Source organism: Heterocephalus glaber, unplaced genomic scaffold (assembly GCF_053883595.1).
Source record: "Heterocephalus glaber isolate CG9 unplaced genomic scaffold, H.glaber_assembly_v1.0 deba00000122, whole genome shotgun sequence".
In the NCBI taxonomy this organism is placed as follows: domain Eukaryota; kingdom Metazoa; phylum Chordata; class Mammalia; order Rodentia; family Bathyergidae; genus Heterocephalus; species Heterocephalus glaber.
The window spans coordinates 1,385,026-1,404,101 of NW_028258138.1; the positions used below are offsets into that span (position 1 = coordinate 1,385,026).

General features: G+C 53.6%; 2 protein-coding genes across 5 annotated transcripts in view; both read left to right on the top strand.

The window, feature by feature from the left end:
• Positions 1-4,288: 4,288 nt before the first annotated feature.
• Sumo3 (small ubiquitin like modifier 3) lies at positions 4,289-12,980 on the top strand. Its single transcript, XM_021256395.2, has 4 exons — positions 4,289-4,440; positions 6,781-6,909; positions 9,736-9,807; positions 11,705-12,980. The coding sequence occupies exons 1-4, from the start codon at positions 4,420-4,422 to the stop codon at positions 11,807-11,809; spliced, it is 327 nt and encodes a 108-aa protein (XP_021112054.1). The 5' UTR covers positions 4,289-4,419; the 3' UTR covers positions 11,810-12,980.
• A 1,980-nt stretch (positions 12,981-14,960) lies between these two features.
• Ube2g2 (ubiquitin conjugating enzyme E2 G2) overlaps positions 14,961-19,076 on the top strand; it is a 29,234-nt gene continuing 25,118 nt past the window's right edge. For 2 of the 4 annotated variants that reach the window (XM_021256393.2, XM_021256394.2), the window contains exon 1: positions 14,991-15,094. Coding sequence is in view for 1 of the 4 variants with exons in the window: in XM_004842506.4 (XP_004842563.1) it covers positions 15,052-15,094 (43 nt within the window). In the remaining 3 variants the exon portion in view is untranslated. Of the gene's footprint in view, positions 15,095-15,329; positions 15,568-19,076 lie in introns of those variants that run through there. The other 2 variants (XM_004842506.4, XM_021256392.2) reach the window with 2 other exon arrangements.

Below are 19,076 nucleotides of genomic sequence, written 5' to 3' on the forward strand. Positions count from 1 at the left end.
TAAAGGAAGAGCTCCAAATTGCTGCTTGGCCCTTAGAGGAGCCATCAGTGAAATAGGTTGAGGCACCTTGTAATGGCTGAAATTGAGTAACCTTGGGGAGAATAAATTCATGTCGTGAAAAAAGCTGAAACAGAGGATCACTAGGGTAATGATTATCTATCTGTCCAATGAAATCTGCAAAGGCTGCTTGGCAATATAAAGCAGTCTGTAGCAGCATCTGCATTTGATCCTTATCAATTGGGATAATGATGAAATGAGGGTCAGCACCAAATAACTGTCGGGTTCGATTACATCCCAAGAAAACTATTTTTGCAATTTGCTCTACATATAATTGTAGAGATTTCTCACTGGTTAGACAAAAGCCACTATTCCATGGGAAAGATCTGTTTCTCATACCATTGTCCTATTAAACCTGTAGGTGAGTGGGGAGTGTTAAGCACAAACAAATGAACTGGGTAGTTAGAGTTGATATGAAAAGCCTGCCAGTTATGTATGCTTTGTTCTATTAATTGTAACTTCTTTTGTGCCTCTGGAGTTAATCTTCGAGGGGAATTACGATCAGAGTCTCCCTGTGATAGTTCATATAAATTCAGCAACTGAAAATTTGCTATCCCTATTTTAGGCTTAATCCAATAAAAGGCAAATCAAGGTTGGTCAGTCAGCCACAAAGAAATGTTGAAAAAGCAGTCTTCTAAATCTATAAGTGGCCACTTCTGGGGAATTGCCACTGGGTTTGGTAAGCCAGGTTGCATCACTGGATCACTGAGGTCTGTTGTGACCAGAGGCCAAAATGGAATTATGTCTCAGAATGCCATAGCTGGCCTGTAGGCGGAAGAACTAGGCCTAATCAAATGATTTTTCCCTAAAATTGTGTAGCATTGCTCCCAACATGGATTTAGGGGGTGATACTAGGATTAAGGGAGTGGATAACGGAAGCCCTACCCTGGGCATGGGTGGCACCAATGGATGGAATAGAAAGGGATGAAGAGAAGGCTGGCTTGTCGCTTGCTGCTTACTGCCTTCTGCCTACCATGCTATGAAATGTTTCTCCTCTGTGATGCCCCTCTGCCCCTCTGCCATGCCACCTGGCTTGGAGCTGGCTGACAATGGACTGAAACATCTACAAACTGTGAGTTGAAATAAACCTCGTGTCAGGTATTGTGCCTCCGCAATGGGAAAGTAACTGAGACAGCTACAAACCCATGATGGTCTAATCTGTTGATGAGTCTCATACCTCCATGAACCAGTCACTTCTCAAAAGCCCTACCTATGAGTGCATGTGGCTTTGAGGCACATCTAGATATAAACCATACTCTTCTGCCCCCAGCCCTCAAAAGACTCATGTAGATCCCTTTATGCAAAATGCATTTAGATCATCTTTAAGAGTTGCCAAAGTTCTAACAGTTCCAGCAAAAAAAGTCCAAAATCTCCTCTGAGGTATAAAGCAAGCTGTTAGCTGTGAGCTCCTATAAAAATCAAAAAGAAAGTTAAGCACTGCTGACATACAAAGCCCCAGGTAAACATTCCCATTCCAAAAGGGAGGAATAGGTGGATAGAAAGCTTTGGGGCCAAAGCAAGACTGAAACCCAGTAGGGTGAACATTAAATCCTGTAACTGTGTCCAGCACCCAGAACAAGCTGTAGTGCAATGGAAGCTCCCCACCACTTGGGTGGCACACCCCTATGGCCCTGCTGGTGGTTGTCACTCTCACGGCCTCTCTCTTGGGCTGGCTTTGCTCAGTTCTTGCAGCTTTCCTGACCATCCATGCTCCTGCCTTTTCTTTCTTTGGTCCCCACTGCATGTGTGGCTTCATAGTTTCACACACCTCCCTCTCAAGGACACACTGCCTGGGCTCCCAGGCCTTCATCTGAAAGCCTCCCTGACCCCATAACTCTTGCATTCTGCATGATTGTAGAACCAGCACCATGTGGATGATTCCAAGGTCCACTACCAGTTCAAGCAGTAGCTAGGCCCTCTTGGATCATGGCTCCAGAGGCCTCTTGAGTGCCTGGATGGCTGAACACTGTGGACCAAATGCTGGGGAACCAAATCCCTAGTTGGCCTTTCTGAAGTAGGGTGCTCTCAGGCTCTTTTCAAAGCCAAGTCTTTCACTTTTGCAACTCTGAGCCAACAAGGATGGGTGTGTCTTGCTCTGCTTTTGATGCCTTCAAGCCATTTCTTTCTATTGTCTTGTGGTAAAGTACATACTTGGCTTCTTTTATTTTTATTTATTTATTTTTGGTACCAGGGATTGAACTCAGGACCTTGTGCTTATGAGGCAGGTGGCAGAACCACTGAGCTAAATCCCTCGCCCCTGGCTTTTTTTAATGTTAATCTTTTTAGCAACCAAGCTCTCCTTTGCTCCAATTTCAAGGGAGCATCCATTCTGGCAAAATTGAAACCTTTTCTCTTTCTTTCTTTCTTTCTTTCTTTCTTTCTTTCTTTCTTTCTTTTTTTGAGACAGGGTCTTGCTAAGTCACTAAGTTACCAAGGCTGGGCTTGAATCTTCAGTCCTCCTGCCTCAGCCTCACAGGATGCTGGGACTACCCATGCCTGGCTCAAGTGATTTTCTGTTGCAGGACATTTAGTACTACATTTAATCAATTCAAAGAAGTCTTCTCATTAGTGACTTGGAGTCCAGATGTCTTCCATCCGCAGCTCATCGTAGTGTTATGCATGTGGCCGGACACAATGTGATGCTTTTTTTTGTACTGGGGATCAAACTCAGGACCTTGTGCTTTTGAGACAGGCGCAGTGCCACTGAGCTAAATCCTCAACCCTGCAACGTGATGTTTTACAATTATCGGTGTCCCCGAGCTAATGGTGTACTGTCGTTGTTGACCAGTGCCACCGAGTCACCCCACAGCCACCAGTCTCAGGGGCTCTGATCCCTACATCCACCTTGGCAGCAGCAGCCCCTGGTGTTCCCACCTCCCAGACTCACACTCTGAGCTGACTCTTCACCTGTGCATCCTTGGGCCAAAGCTGCCATGGTTCTGAAGCCAGATAGCAGAACCAGAGCTTGGGGCTGGCTGGGGTGGGAGCTGCCTCTGAGTGGATGTTACACAGAGACCTCCAGGTCTCCTGGGAGTGCAAATGCTCAAGACCGGAAGATAGTTGTGAAGTTCAAGCCAAGTGTCCGTTGACTTGCTCTAAGGCTCCGCAGGGTCATAGGGAGTGGGTGGCACTCATCTCTGGGCCTTCGGGAGATGGGGTAGAAACTTAGGTCCAAATCCAGACTGCCATTTCCTTGCTGTTGATCTTGGGCGGCCAGGACAGAGCAAGACTACGCCCTTCTCAGGCTCAGAGTTGTACAAGACTTTGCTTTGAGGGGAGGGAGGGAAGAAGGGAGGGAGAGAGGGAGAGAGCACGAGTGCCCCAGGGTAGCCTAGGGAATTGTTTCCCCGGGAAGTTGTGGTTCACAGCGCTCAGCTGTCCAGGCACTTGGCGGCCTCTGGAGCCATGGCCCTAGAGGGTCTGGCTACTGCTCAAGCTGGCAGCAGACCCTGGTGTCCTCCTAGCTGCACTTCTCACCAGCACTGTGGCCTTGGCTGTGTCATTTACTCTCTGTCTCCTCTTGTGTAAAATGGGTCGCTGTGAGGCCACTTCGGGGACTGAGGACAGCATTCCAGAAACTGATCAAAACACAGGGGCGCATGTGTAGCCTGCCTGCCTTTCACTTCTGGGTTTCGGACACCCCAGAATTGGCCTGGGGGAACAGAAGCTGCACAGACTGGTTGAGCTCCAGCAGGGGTGCAGCGAGAAGGGGCCTTCCGAGTGCCGTGCCAAGGCCCTTCCGATGATCCGTCCAACCACCGCCCTGGGCCTCAGGCAGAGAGGACAGTCGGGGTCAGTGCCCCGCGCAGGACCCACAAAGCGCGCAGTGAGGGAAGAGGCCGGAGGCGTGGGGCGCCCCGGGGGCCGCAGAGGCGATACCCGCTTCTAGGGGCGAGGCGCCCGGCCTGCCCGCTTCCCGAGCCACACAGGGTCCCACAGCGGCCCGAGTTCCCTCCCGGGACGCAGCCTGCACTGGGTCTGCGTGGGCAGCGGGGCCGGGCCGCGACGGGACGCGGACGACGAGCGGCGGCTGGCGGACCAGGCCCACGCCGTGCTCCGCGACCTCCCGACCCCTCCGCGCACACCGACTCCGCGCCCGCGCGCCCCTGCGCCCGGCCCGCCCGTGACGCAGTTCCAACCCCGGGAGGCGCGCCCGGCGCGCGCCCGACAACAGGGTGCGCGCATCGTGCACGCGCCCCCACCACGTGACCACCGGCCGGCCAACCGGCGCGCGGGGATTTGGGGATAAAGCGCGGCCCCGCGAGCAGTTGCGGCGGGAGAGCAGCGGGGCCCAGAGCGTGACTCGTCCGCTCCTCGCTGCGCTTCCGCCGCCCATCGCCAGCTGCCGTCGCCGCCATCACCATGTCCGAGGAGAAGCCCAAGGTGAGCCGGCCCCGTGTTGCGCCAGGCCGGGCGGGACTCAGCCTGCGGGACCGCGCCCGACCGCCGCCCCTCCCCCCGCCCCTCCCCCACGGCGCCCACCCCGCCCCAGGGGCGCACCCTGCCGAGCCCCGCCCCGAGCCCCGCCCCGAGTGCCCGCCCCGAGTGCCCGCCTCCTGAGCGTGCTGGGCCCGCCCCGTGTTCCCGCCTCCCGCCGGGCGCGCTCCCGCTGCGGTGCTGGGCGCTCCTCCCCTCCGCCCGGGTCCTGGGGTTCTCACCCTGGCTCCTGACTGCGCACACGCTCCTGCCTCGGCCACCTGCTGGGTCTGCCCTCCGCAGGGCCAGCTGGACGGCTGATCCCGGGCCCAGTTCGACCCCCGCCAGCCTGGGGCCTCCTGAATCCCTCGACCAGGTGGAGGGATTCGGGGCGGCCCTGCGCCCTCACCCGAGCCCGGCCCAGGCCTCCCGGCCGCCTGTGCTCCGCCAGCCCTAGGTCCTTGCTTGGTGCCTTGCGGGCCTTCCCCTTAACGAAGTTACATCCAACAACTGCACGTGGTGCCGAGCTGAACTCCGGGCTCGGCTCCTCCCAGGTGACTGAGTGGCTGCCGCTCCCCGGCCCGGCTCGGGCCGGCTCTGCCCTGCTGGGAGCGGCTCCTCCGCGCAGAGACCCCGGCCCACAGCCACACCTGGCCTGCGCGGGCGGTGGCTAGAAGAAACCAGCGTCTGTCCCCCGGGTAGCAGGACGGGACGACCACAGCGAACTGAGCTCAGGGTTTTCAGGTTCCTCCTCTTTACAGAGGCTTTCTGTGGAGCCCAGGCTGGCCCTGTACTCCCTGTGTGGTCCAGGCTGGCCTTGAACTCAGCCATCCTCTTGCCACAGCCTGCAGAGTGCTCGGGGTTAGAAATGTGCGCTCCATGCCTGGCTAAGGGTTTCATTAGAAAAGAAAACTCGGGAATTCCTGAGCGAGATTGCATAGAGGGTCCCCAAGCTGGGTACCGACGCTTGTGGGTGGTGCCCTGTGCCCACCTGGCCTGTGTGCAGCCTTTGCGTGTCCTGTCGGCCTCGTGTTCTGGTCCCTGTGTGCATCAGTTTTGAACACGCTTTTAGGGAGTGGAGAAGGGAGCTTAGCGGGGCCCCCTTTTGCGGAAGTGGGACATCCAGTCGTTGGTGCCCTCCTTGGCATGGCCCACTCCCTGTGCTGGAGCCCACCTTCTGGCATCCTGAGTGGGAGGGGGCTCCCTGCTGGAGGCTGGCACTCTGGGGGCCACCTCTCCCACCACATGGGCAGCCCTGTGGCCCAGCAGTGCGCCAGCCTTCTGCACGCGCCCACTCCCCTTTTCTAGGCCCGGTGTGGCAGGGTGTGTGGGGAGTGGGGAGTGAGGCGCCCCTCCCACTCTCCTCCCCCGGAAAGGAAGGCGCAGTGATGACAGAACCGAGAGAGCTCCTGAGGCAGCTGGCTCCTGGTCATTGCTCCGGGTGTGCAGGCTCGGGATGCGTAGACAGACGCATGGACACCACTCTGCTGCCCTGCTTGGTCCTCCAGGCCACCAGTGGGGCCTTGTTTCATTAAAAAATAAATGGCTCCGTGGACTCCTTTGCTTCTGGATGGCGTCAGGTGGCAAAGTAGCACTTCCGGCCTGCCTGACAGGCTTGGAAAACAGAAAGTGGTTCTGGGACCTCAGTTCCTTTTCGGGCCGAGCAGCCCCAGGGCTGGCTCAGTGCCCTGAGCAAAACCTTTCTGGTAGGTTCAGTGTGTTCACAAGCTGCTACTGAGTGGCGTGTGTGCATCGCGAGTGATATGGAAGTGAGATCTAGGAATGGCTCCTGTGCCTACGTTTCTATGGGAGCCTTGTGCTGTGGAGCCCTTGTTGCCCTGCACCCCCAGCCCCAGGACAGGCTGAGCCCCGCACTCCAAGGAGCACAGAGGATGGCTCCGCCCCTCCCAGCCCCACTGACCACAGCGCTCCTCCTGGCTGCCCAGGCGCTGTTCTGCTTTGCTGTATTTACTGTGCTGTGTAGCTTGTGTAACCTGTGGGTGTGCTTTCTACCAGCTGCGTGAGAGCGATTTTAGAACAGATGGATTTCTTCCTAGATGTATTAAACCAGCTTTCTTGGCATTAATCTGGAGGACTCCAGCATTGCCCTGTGTCTTCTACACGTGGATGCTTAACAAGTGGAAGTTAAAAATAAATTGTGTAAAAATAAAACAGTCACATGAGTGACTCTGAATTGCTGGAGAATTTTAAGAATTAGGTTGGTTCTAATGACCTTAAAAAAAACCTTGGTTACCTGACGACTCGATTTGAGGCTGGTGGCTGTCAAGCCCTGCTTCTATCTTGCAGGAGGGTGTGAAGACGGAGAATGACCACATCAACCTGAAGGTGGCCGGGCAGGACGGCTCGGTGGTGCAGTTCAAGATCAAGAGGCACACCCCACTGAGCAAGCTGATGAAGGCCTACTGCGAGAGGCAGGTGCGCGGGCTGGGCCTGCTCGTCATGTCCCCAGCATCCCTGAAGGCCTCTCCCTGGGTTTCTGCAGTCGCAGCCATCCGCCAGGCATCCTCCTGGTGGGCTGCTCTCCAGGCACTGCACAAGGCCTGGCGCTGACCACTGCTGGGATCCTTGCTGAAATCTATGAATTTCTCAGAAGTGGCAAAGGATGCCTTCTAGTTCCTTCTTCGCTGTTTTTTGGAATATGCCTGTAGAGACACTGTCCTTGTTGGTGCTTTGGTTTTCCCTCTGCCTAGGAGAGGGAAGAAAATGCTTGACTTCCCCTGTATTGACTGGATTTCAAAATGGCGAGAGACCAGGTAGATCAGTCATTTCCGGTTGGCGTTGACAGTGTCCTCTGACACTGTCAGGCACGTGTGCTTCGGTTTGCTTGTTTATTGTGTTCTCCTGGAGCCCATGTGGGCCCCCTTTGACAAGAGGCCTCACCTCGTCCGCTCCATCCCTCAGCTGTGGCAGCAGCAGGTGCTGCCCTCTTTAGGACAGAGCCAGGTTACTGGGCTGGTCTCCTTGTTTGGCTTGGTCTGCTTGTTGCTGCTTGTGTGTGTTTCCGGGTGCAAGTTACTGACTGGTCACCCCATTTCCATTCCCACCTGCACTGAGACCCGCCTGGGAGGAGACATGGTGCCACCTGCCAGGCCAACCCTGCTTCCCAGTGTCCTCTGGGAGCCCCGTTCCTGCACCCTTTGGGTCAGTCTTTCCCTTTGTGGTGGCATAGCCTCACCTCATCAGAAGTCGGAAGCTGACAGTGACCTCCACACTTGGGTACTGGGCTACATGTAGCCTTCCAAGTTGCAGTCCATTTTCTTCCGTATAAGTTATTGTGGTTTTGTGTGCACGCGTGCATGATTTTCTTTTCAGTACTGGGGATTGAAGCCAGGGCTTTCCCAGTGAGCTGCATCCCAGCCCTTTTTGGTTTTTTGAGACAAAGTCTTGCCAAGACCCTAAATTGGCCATGCTTGGCTGGTACTGCAATCCTCTTGCTTCAGCCTGTTGAGAGCCGAGATGATGGGTGTGTGCCACCACTCCTGCAGACATCCTGACTCTTCCGTTGTGTCCCTTGAGTTCGCTCAGAAAGCCTCAGGGCTGTCTCCTGGCACTGGCCAGCTGAGGGTCCGTTCCAGGTGCTTGCCTTTGGGGTGCTTTGTGGGCTTCTTCTGTCTAGAAACTTATTTTCAGCTTCAGACATGCAACTCTATGAGTTCTTTGACAATCTGTGTCCTTTTGTAGTTTCTATTCCCTCTCTGGAATTTCTGGTCTTCCTGTAGTCGACTGTCAATGCTTTCATTTTGATTATTTTTTCCCATCTTACATTGGGTTTTATTTTTCCTGTTAGTTTCTTTTCTGGGAATTTTTCTTAACTTTATCCTCCCACTTTGTATGGCCTTTCTTTCCTTTTCTTCCTTCTTCCTTTCCTGCCTCTCTCTCTCTCCCCCCCTCCCTCTTTCTTTCCTTGTTTGTTTGTTTGTTTTTGAGACAGGGCCTTGCTGTGCAGTTCAGGCTGGCCTTGGACTCACTGTGCAGGCCAGACTGGCCTGGAACTTGTAGTGATCCTCCTGCCTCAGCCTCTGGAGTGCTGAGATTGCAGATGTGTGTCACCATGCCTGCTTGGCCATTCTTATTTCTGTGTGATTTTTAATTTATGAAAGTTTTTTTTCCTTTCTTCTTTTGAGTTTCCTTTTTTTCCCCAGAGGCAGCTTGCTTTTGTGTCCTGGATATATACGCATTAATTTTTTTTACCTAAGAGCTCTGCACACACATGTGCGTGTGTACGTGTGCACACATTTGATGTGTGTGTAACTGCTCTGTCTCCTTTCTTCCTTCCTGTCTCCTCACTCTCCTTTTCTGCTCTGACTCATGTTGGCATCTTTCCTTGAACATCCTCTGCTCCTTGTGTTTGAGGGTGGTGTCGGTGTGTGTGGGTGGGTGTGGCTGCAGGGGCTGCCTGGCCAGGGCTGGTGGCCTTGTTGGTGGGGCCCAGACACTGTAATCTGGGAGTTGCTCCAAGTGTCCTGGACGTGAGCTCTGGGGCTGGGGAGGAGCTGGCTCTTTCCCTCGTTTCTGGCTGGCTGGCCGCTTGTCCCTGTGTCCTGAGCTCAGAGCTCCGGGAAGTAGATAGGCCATTTGTGACCATCAGGACAGTGGGGGAGGGGCTGTGCGTGTCCCTGCCTCCCGGGGCCCCGGGCCCCTCACCCCAGCCTGCAGCTGTTGCCCCCGCACCCCAGCGCCCGGGGTCCAGAGCCCAGCAGAGCAGCCTCTGTCTGCCGGCCTCTCCCTCTGTTCGCTTTGTCCCTGGGGTGTGCTTTCATTTATGTCATTGCGGCATGGCTTGGAAGGCTTGGACGCTGTTTTAACCCCACTGCTTGATAAATGGGTGTGTCTGCCCAGCCGTGTGCTCGCCACCCCTTGGACTGGACGGGATGGGCTCTGCCTTTCTTTGGGCTGGGAAGCGGCCCTCCTTCCTGCTGCCATCCTATGGCTGTGGCTTCCTTTACTCAGCCCCTGCTGTCACCTGATGACCTGTTTCTCTGGGGTGGGGGTGGGGTGCCACCATGTAGAAGTCCTGCTGGCTTCTGGGAGGGGAGGGAGCCGGGCGGGCAGGGCTCCAGAGAGAGAGGTCCGAAGGCGGCCTCAGAGTGCTGGTCCAGCCACCGCCTGAAATAGGCTGGGGCCACAGGAAGTATTTCGCTCACCTGGTCATAAACGCATGTACCCAGAAGGCTGGTATTTTGGTTGACTTTTAAAAAATTCAGCTGTGAAGATTGAACAGTAATTTTGTTTTCTTTCCAGGGCTTGTCAATGAGACAGATCAGATTCAGGTTTGATGGGCAACCCATTAATGAAACAGATACTCCAGCACAGGTATGTAGCCGCTGTGTCCAGGCCTGCCCCATGGGCGTCCACATCGATGCCACGGGCATGCACCTGAGAGAGTTATTGATGAGAGTGTGTGTGTGTGTGTGTGTGTGTGTGTGTATTTTGGTACTGGGGATCGAACTCAGGACCTTGCACTTTCAAGGCAAGCACAGCACCACTGAGCCACATCCCCGGCCCTTGACAGTGTTTTTACTGGTGTTTTCCAGTCTTTCTATAAAGCACGTAACGGTCACATGTCCCATGCGGAGCTGGCGCGTGCACACGACCGTCTTCATTCTTTGTTTCCATCCCTTCCCTGCCGTCCCTCTCCCCTTCCCATTTGCAAAAGATCTCACTTTTTTCTGTGACCAAGCTTTCATTTTGTTCTTTAATTATATTTTGGGTTTCTCATATAAGAGAAACCGTGCAACATTTAAGCTTGTGTGTCATCTTTCTTAATAAGTTTTAATTAGCAGATTTTACAATTTTTGGTATTTTGAGATTAAGTTTTTCAGTTGAGAAAATGGTTCCATCACACATCACCCTGGCCCCCAGTGCTGAGACCTATGCTCTCAGGGCACCTGGTCAGTAACTGGCTGCTGCCCAGGAATCCCCCAGGGAGGCTGGGCAGACGCTCCTGCCACCAATTGTCTGGACTCTGAGTTTGCAACTTCAGTCAGTCTGTAGCTGGGTGCTGGGTTCGATTCCTGTGCCCCGAAAGCATTTTCACAGGTGACGATGGAGGAGGTGCTGCTACGCCCCACTGTCATGCTGAGGGCAGCGCCTAAGCACAGTGTGGAGCCTCAGGCTTGGAGCGACACATGCTCCAAACTGTAGCTCAGGTGGCAGCTCTTGCTGTCTGTCATCTGATGGCGATGGCCTTATGATCTCAGTCACTTCATCTCTTGGGAGCCAAGTTTTGTCTCTAAAATGGAGATGGTAGCTTTTTATTTCTCCCTTATTAGGTGATAATCAATTGGGATGTTTTATGTAAAAATATTTTTGCAGAACTTTTAACATCAAATATTGAAAATAGTTTTGTAGTATTTAACTTCAGGCTGCTTTTGGAACTCTTCCCCACTCACTAGAGTGGTGGGCTGTCTGAGAGCTCCCAGGGGAGTAAGCAGGGTGGAAGAGGCCCCAGGGCGGCTGCCAGGAGGGAGGTGGGAGGTTCACCACCTCAGATGGTCCCCTGGGAGGTCCTGTGTCTGCACCAGGCCTGCCGCGAGGACTTCTGCTGAGAAGACTGCAGAATGGACCTGTCCCCAGCCTCGGCAGGCTCACGGGGAACTGCAGGCCGTCCCTCTTCAGAGTAAGAAAAGAACAGGGAATGTTTCTGTACTTGATTTATCCGAAGAGAAGCACACGAGAGGGGCTTACTGGCCTCTGCCCTGGTATTAGAGGCAGGGGAGGGTCCACAGTGAGTCGTCTTCATGGTCCCTTACTTCTTGGCTCACTGCACTTGCTGTAAAGCACATGGCTCCTGCAGGCTACTGACAGAGTCTGTGTGCCACGTTCAGTATGGAGTTTAGACAGGTCAGTTTAATTTTTTTTTTTTTTTGGTACCGGAGATCGAACTTGGGTCCTTGTGCTTCTGAGGCAGGCAGCGGCACCACTGAGCTAAATCCCCAGATGTCACTTTAATTTGAATGAATGTTTTTCTGACAGTTAAAGTTCTTAGCTGTGAATATTCTTGCATGAGCTTTGTTAGGGGAAATTGGTTGGATTAATAGTGGGGAAGTAGTTGTGACTCCACAGTGATACTTCTCCCCCCAAGACCCCTGACAAAGTGGTGGGCGGCTGCCTCTAGTGTGGGGGGCAGGTAGCGTGCACTGTGTTCACTCTTCCCTTCTCCTGACATCTCTTGTACCCGCTCACTGGGGCTGGCCACTGTGACTGACAGCTGGAGATGGAGGACGAGGACACCATCGACGTGTTTCAGCAACAGACGGGAGGTGCGGCCTCCAGAGGGACCGTTGTGCACCCTGCGTTTGCTGTGGAGTGGTGAGCACACGGCCAAGCTGATCACCGGAGTCTGGGAGCCGAGGACAGTCACCACCCAACCCACCTCTGTCGGGTGCACCTCCAGTGCAATGCAGAACTGCATCTAGAGAAGCGTCTACAGCTTAAATTGGGCCAGATTGGTTTTGATTAGATAAAATGAGTTGTGAGGTTTTTTGTTTTCATTTTTGTTTTTTTCTCCCCTCCCAAAACATTTTTTTACAAGAGTTGTGGCCGAGTGTTGGCTCCATCTGTGGCCAGCTTGTCACCCCAGAGTTGAGACTGCTCCTGAGCGGCCTGTCGTAAGCATATAGACAGTGCATATTCTCCCAGGGAGTGTGGCCGTGGGACCACGGGCAGAATTTCACTCACTTTTTGCTGTAGGCACAGGTACTGCGATTGCAACTTGAGGCTTTGTCAAGCATTATGGTAAAGTGGAAGGGAAAAACTGGCCCGCTTCTTGAAAGGTCATGAACACATGGCAGGTCATTCAGTGCTGTGGCCCTGCTCTCTGCTCCTGATGCGTCCCCTGGGGCCTGAAGCTCTGGATGCCGTCCCTCTGCCCAGTACCTGGTGAAGGTGCATGGGCAAAGATTGGCGCAACAAAAACCAGCTTTTTCCCTTTTCGTAAGAATAAAGTAGCTACCACATTTCTCACTTGGCAATTGTATTGTGGCCTCAGACGTCTAGTACTCACCTTGATGAATAGTTATGGTCTTCATATAAAAAAGATGAAGTTTCCTGAATTTTCAGTTCCATTACTGTGTAAGAGCTACTTCAAAATGTGGTTGCAAAAGAAGCCCTTGGAAAGGTGACTTTGTGTTCTTCTCATGGATTTGTGCTCCACTGCTTTCCAAGTATGTATTGTTGTCGTGCATTAGTACGGTGACCCCAGTTCTGTGACATGTTTTGGGCTCTGCCAGTTACATCGTTCATAGCTCTGCCTGTTGTCCTCCTCTGAAGACCCACTGCTGCGTGGCAGCCATGCTCTGACGCTCAGTCACCTGAGAAGGGCCTGCCATCTGTTGCTTGCTTAGAATCCTGCAAAAATGTTCCTTGTTTTGCTGTATGGGCTTGGGGTGGGGTGTTTGTTGGCTCTGTTGTGGTTATTCACCAATTTGTACATTATTTGCTGTCCTTTACTACTGTAAACAGTAAATATAGTTTGGTATTCTGTCTCCGGGCTCACATTAAATGCTGCCTTTGATGTCAAGGTGAATGTCGGCACTCAGTATGCACACTGAGTGTGGAGCAGGCCACTCAGGAGTGGCCTTAGTGGACTGATGGCCCCGCTGCCTCCTCTGGCACATCGCCCAGACTGGGCCAGCTCATCTGCACTGCTTATGGTGACAACACTCCCTTGTTCTCCTGCTGGCCTCAGAGAAGGGTTGGAGGTAGGTGGGTCTGGGTGTTAGTCTAGGTTTTAGGGCATCTTAATATTTCTGCTGTTTGAATATTCTATTTTCTTTTCTTTTAAAAAAAAACAGGGTCTCACTATGTAATTCAGGCTGGCCTCAAACTTGCTGGGATCCTCCTGCCTCAGCCTCCCAAGTGCTGGACTACAGGCTTGTGCCATCACGCCTGTTTAAATATTGTTTTATTTGTGACTTTGACAGCCTACTCATGTGTCAGTTTGAAAAATGAACTGAAGCCTCAGTATCTGCTGGTGAGATGTAAAACCAGATTAAGTGTCATCAGTGACCATGCTGTCATGGTCAGTGAGCTGAGTAACCACTAGGTGAAAGGTGGAGGGCAGCAGGGACTGAGTCACTGGGCAGCAGCAGGACAGGGGTTAAAACAGTGGAGACAGCTGTTTGCCACATCCTCTGTGTAACTTGGGAAGGGCTGTGGAATCCAGTAGACTCCATAAGGAGAGGGACCCCTCTCAGGAGCTTTCAGTTAGATGAGACTGGCAGCCAAGAAGTTACTTGGCTGTGTTAGAGTTGCTCCAGCTTCCCCCGTGCCCTGATGTTAGCAGAAAGAGCAGCATGTCCTCCACACTTTCATTTCAGAAATGTACCTGAATTTTGGAATAATAGATTTGTTGGTATTGGGAGATAACATTTGTTTTTCAATGCTGGGGCTGCAACCCTGGGCCCTGTGCATGCCCTGTTACTGACCTACATTCCAGCCCCTAATATTTTTTAAAACAATAAATCACAATTTAATACCCAGAATCTTAGGATTCAGTGGATGCCTCGGGGTGATAGGCCCTACTTACGCGTTTATGCGTTTCCAGGATCCCAGCTGGAACTTTCTCAGTTTTAGCACTGAGTTTCCACATTTCAGGTCCCCCACAGTCCCAGCACTCCAGGGGTCCCCAGTGTGCACCCGCTCAGGTGGAGAAACTGCTGTTCTGAGGCTGTCATTACAACACTGGTCAGCTGGGACACGGTCAGCTGGGACACGGTGCTTAGGACTTCAGCTGACACTCGGAGCGGCCCTCCCCAGTGTCCTTGCTTAGGAAAGCCAGTCAGGGCCGGGGATTCAGCTCAGTGGTTTTGCCGCCTGCTGCGCAAACGCAAGGACCCGAGTTCGATCCGCAGTACCAAAAAAAGGAAAGTCAGTTATACACCCACTGCTCACAACCCTTGTGGTCCATGTTGGGAGTTGCCAGGTGTGCCATTAAAGCTGAACTGCAAATAAAGAACTGAATGATGACCCTGAGGGGGAAGTTAGGGAGGTCGTGGGGCTCTGAGGGTCAAACCCTGTCCAGCTGTGCAAAGGTTAGACTCACATGTGGCTTTCACAGCACGTTTTGCCTTTTTTTTGTCATTGGAGGCTAAAACTCATCCTGACAAACTGTAAGTCACATTTCTGTGCTCTTAGAGTAAGAGCAGGTTGTCCGGGAGAGAGCGGGAGTGGAGAAAACCGGAAGCGTCTGGCGACTTCTGAGTTGACGGTCCTGTTGGCCGCGTTTCCCAAGGCTGGGAAGAGGCGCGACCCCCGCCCCCAGGCCAAAAGCACCTGGGAAGGAGCCGCGGGCGCGGAGGCGGGCAGAGGCCGGGGCCGGCCCGGGCGCCCACTGACCGCGCCGCGCGAGGGGGGTGCGTCTCTGGGGCTCGGGAGCCGCAGCCCGCCCGTCGGCGCCACGTGGGCCACCCTGCGCCCACGCCGTGCCCCGGAAGCGCTTCTGGCCCGCGGCGGCGATGGCGGCGGCGACCCGGAAGCAGCCCCGGGTGGGCGTCGGGGCGGGCGCGACGGGCGGGCACGGTGCGGCAAGGCTGCGGAGCGCGGCTGCTGCCGGACATGGCGGGCACGGCGCTGAAGAGGCTGATGGCCGAGTACAAACGTGAGTCCGGGCCAGGCCCGCGTCCCCTGCCGTCCCGCCGCGGGCGGCGCCGGGCCTGAGTCACGCCGGCGTCTTCGGACGGGATCGGAGCCCGCACGGCCGCGTGTCGCGGCTTCGGGGTCGGCTTCCGCGCTCGCCGCTCCCCGCTCCCCGGCTCGTAAGCAGCGGAGCGGACGCGGGCCCGGTCAGGGACCGCGAGTCGTGCGGCCGCCGAGCGCGGCGCTGCGCCGCGCGGCTTCTGCTTCCGCCCTGCCGAGGAACGGGATGTGCGCCGGCCCTGTCGCCTCCCGGCAGCCCCCGGCCCGGAGCGGACACGCAGGGACGACCGCCCCGGAGGGCCAGCGGCCTGTTTCTGCAGGACCCTGAGAGGGCACCGGCGCGGCCTGGGGTCGGACCCTGGCCCTGCCGCGCTCCAGCCCCGGCCGTCCGCAGCCCTGCACCGCCCGGCTGCCGGATTGGAGCTCGTCCTGGAGGTGATCGCTCAGTCAGATGCAGTTAGGCAGCTGTCAGTGGGGTTCGCGCGATTATTCATTCTCGTAATTAGATCGAAGATAGTTTGGGGACAGAGTTGAAAATAAGCTAAGCACAAGTTTGATCCCCGGTACCAGGAAAAAAAAAAAAGAAAAAATAAGCTAAGCAATGAACGTAGTAAAAGTTAGTGGTAAGTGCACATGCAGCCTAATTTCCTCAACTGTTGGTGGCCTTGCACAGTAAGAGTCGATGTTTGGCTTCAGCAAACCGGTGTTGCAAGCACAGGCTGATTAAATGTTCAGATAATGCTCACCACCCAAGGTCCTTTCGGGAACATACTTTTATACCTTTGTTTTGCTTTTTTGAGACAGGGTTTCACTATACAAAGCCCAGGCTGGCTTTGAACTCAGGCTTCTCCTGCCTGAGTCTCCTGAGTGCTGGGAACACAGGCAGCAAATATAGTTGCCACCACACCCACTGTGTTTGTACATTTAAGAGAAGTTTTTGGGGACAGCGCGGGGTGCACCCTGAACAGAGGGTTGACTGGGGGCCACTGTTACCTCTGACTCTTGAGAGAGGGTTCAGACACGTGAATGCTGGTTTCTTGGTGCCCCAGTGTTTTGTTTCTGTCTTTTACTTTTTTAGCCCTATTTCTACATTGTGAGCAGGTGTTATTTTTTCATTTTTATAGAGAAGAAAACCATCCCCTGCATAGCAAATTCAGTTCAAGCTCCTGTTCAATCCAGTCTTGGATTGGTGAAGTTGAGTTTTTCCTCTTTTACAAAGCTTCATCAATTATTTCCACCACATTGTCAACTGCTTTGCAGTAATAAACCTAAGTAATTGTTTTCCAGAGCTGTGTGCTAGAAGTGTGTTGTCTGTGTGTTTTCGTGTGTTCATACCTGAAAGGCTGGAGCACCTGTGGCAGATGTTTCAGGGCCCTGTGCTCTGTCGTTCACTCTGACACTGCTGAGCTGGCCCTTGGGGAATGTGCTTAAGGTTACTCTTCACTGACTTGAAGAGAGGGAGAGGATCCTGGATTACCTGAGTGGAACCAGTAATCACGGGAGGTCCAAAAGTGAGGGAGCAGATCCGAGAGGCTCCGAGCATGAGAAGGACTGCCTGCGTGGTGGCTGCTTTGAAGGGAAGAAGAGGGCTGTGAGCTGACAAAAGAAGGTGTCCCTCAGAAGATGAGCAGGAGCCCAGGCAGCCGCCAGCCTGAGCCGGACCCTCAGCCTTCAGCCATGTGGAGTGGAGCTGTGTCTGCAGCAGCCCTGAACTTGGGCTGCAGCCCTGCCAACGCTTGTTCCGGCCTTGAGTCTGTAAGCAGTGTGCTGGCCCTCTCCGTGCCCTCACTCTGACACACAGGAACTGTGAAGTCCAGTGAGTGTTGGTCTGAGGCCCTGAGTGCACAGCAAGTTGTGGCAGTGGACAGAGCCTGAGTACAACTGGACAGAAAGTAGGTGCTGTGTTGAGGGATTTTCCCCCCGTGTCCTGGTAATGTAATAAAACTCCATTTAGGGTCTCCTGTATCTGAGCATCTAGCTTGTCCTCAGCATATTTAAGGGAGTATGAACCAGTGTAGGGGTGAACTCAGCAGAGACAGCCTCTGTAGAGGGGTGTGGAGGCAGATTTGGATATCTGTCCAGGCACACTGGACTGTGCTTGGGAATGGAGAACTGCAGATTTAGATATGGTTCTGTTTAGGCTCCTGATTTTACGGGAAATTATGTAATAAGCAAAAAGATTTGCTTCTGTTCATAGAGCAGGAAAAGGACCCAAATGTTTTAAATTGCTGCCTTCACACTCTCCAGCCTTTCCTGGGACTGAGAGACTGGCCTAGTTAGGAGTGTCCTAAGGCTGCCACCAGTGGGATAGCTCAACTCAGCCAAGTTTATCTCTCCCACTTCAGAAATCTCAAATCCAAACTCCGACAGGGCAGTGCTGGCTGGGGAGGCTCTGGGGTGGCTGCTTCCTCCTACCCCTGCTGCCAGTTGCTGGCAGTCCTTGGTGCTCTTAGCTTGTGGCAGTGTCTCTGATCTCCTCCACCCTCCTGTGGCCGCCATCCCTCTGTGTGTGGCTGTCTGATTTCCCGTTTGTAAGGGCACCAGTTGCTAGGTGGGGTGGGACAGCTCTGTTACCCTGGCTACTTGGGAGGCTTGTGGAATTGAGGCCAGCTTGGGCAACACAGTGAGACCCCACCTCAGAAAATAGCAAAAAGGGTACAGTTAGTCATTGGCTTAGAGCCCACCCTAGTCAGTGTGACTTCATCTTTTTTATTCCTTTTTTTTTTTTTTTTTTTGGTACCGGGGATTGAATTCCGGACCTTGTGCTTGAGAGGCAGTCATAATGGCACTGAGCTAAATCCCCAGCCCATCTTTCTTTTTTTACTGGAGATTGAACCCAGGGCCTTGTGCTTGCTGAGCAAGTGCTTTGCTGTGGAACTGTACTCTCAGTGCTTTTTATTTTGAGACAGGGTCTCACTGTGTTTGATCCTTCTGCCTCAGTGTCCCGAGTGGCTAGGATTGTGGGGCTGTGCTGCTGCACTTGCCTTTCTCACTTTATTTTTTATTTTTTTGAGGCAGGGTCTCGGTCTCACTGTGTAGCTCAGGCTGGCCTCGAATTCCTGGCCTCCTGTCTTAGCCTCTTGAGTGCTGGGATTACAGGCATGCACCCCCACACCTGGCTTCTTCACTTTAGTTGTTGCATCCGCAGAGACCCAGTTTCCAAATGACATGAACAGACTTTGGGAGGACTTGAACTTGGGGGGGTGCTATTTACTCAGTGTGGTGCCTAATAGGAGTCCAGAACCTGCATGTCCCAAACTGGCTCCTTCCTAGGTGTTTGGGCCAAAGACCTTGTATGTTCCGCTAGCTCACCCTCTCTTGTATCCTCCCTCCACACTCCACCCGAGCAGCATCCACTTCCACAGGCCATTCCGGCCTGGATTCCTGTCTCAGGTTCTGCCTGGTCCTTTTCCTGTTACACTTTGTGCCGTTCTCAGCACAGCAGAGGTCCTGTTAAGGTTTAAGTCACTCCAGGCTTTGTGGCGCACACCTATGACCTTGGGGGTCTGGAGGCTGTGGCAGGAGGATTGCCAGTTTGAGGGGAGCCCGAGCACCTGACAGACACTGTCTTAAATGACACCCCTCTGCCGGGCAGTGAGGAGCACGGAGGGCTGGCTGGTAGCGCTCTTCGCTCACACTCTGCCCGCCCCTCCCCACCCTGGCTCATCTCCGGTGTCGGCACCCAGCTCCTTGGACAGCCTCAGCACATGTGTACCTTCCCCACTTCAGGGAGAAGCCATCCCTGCCTGGCCTTCCTGGGACTGTCGTTCCCTGCCACTTCCTCTTATTGTTTAAAGTTTATTTTTTTTATTGTGAAGTTTATTTTATATGTAAGACCATATAAAAGATTGGTTTACACATTAAATAATAAATGGACATCTGTGTTACTCAGCTTTCCATTACTGTCACAAAATACTTCAAATTATAAAGGGGAATGGGGACCA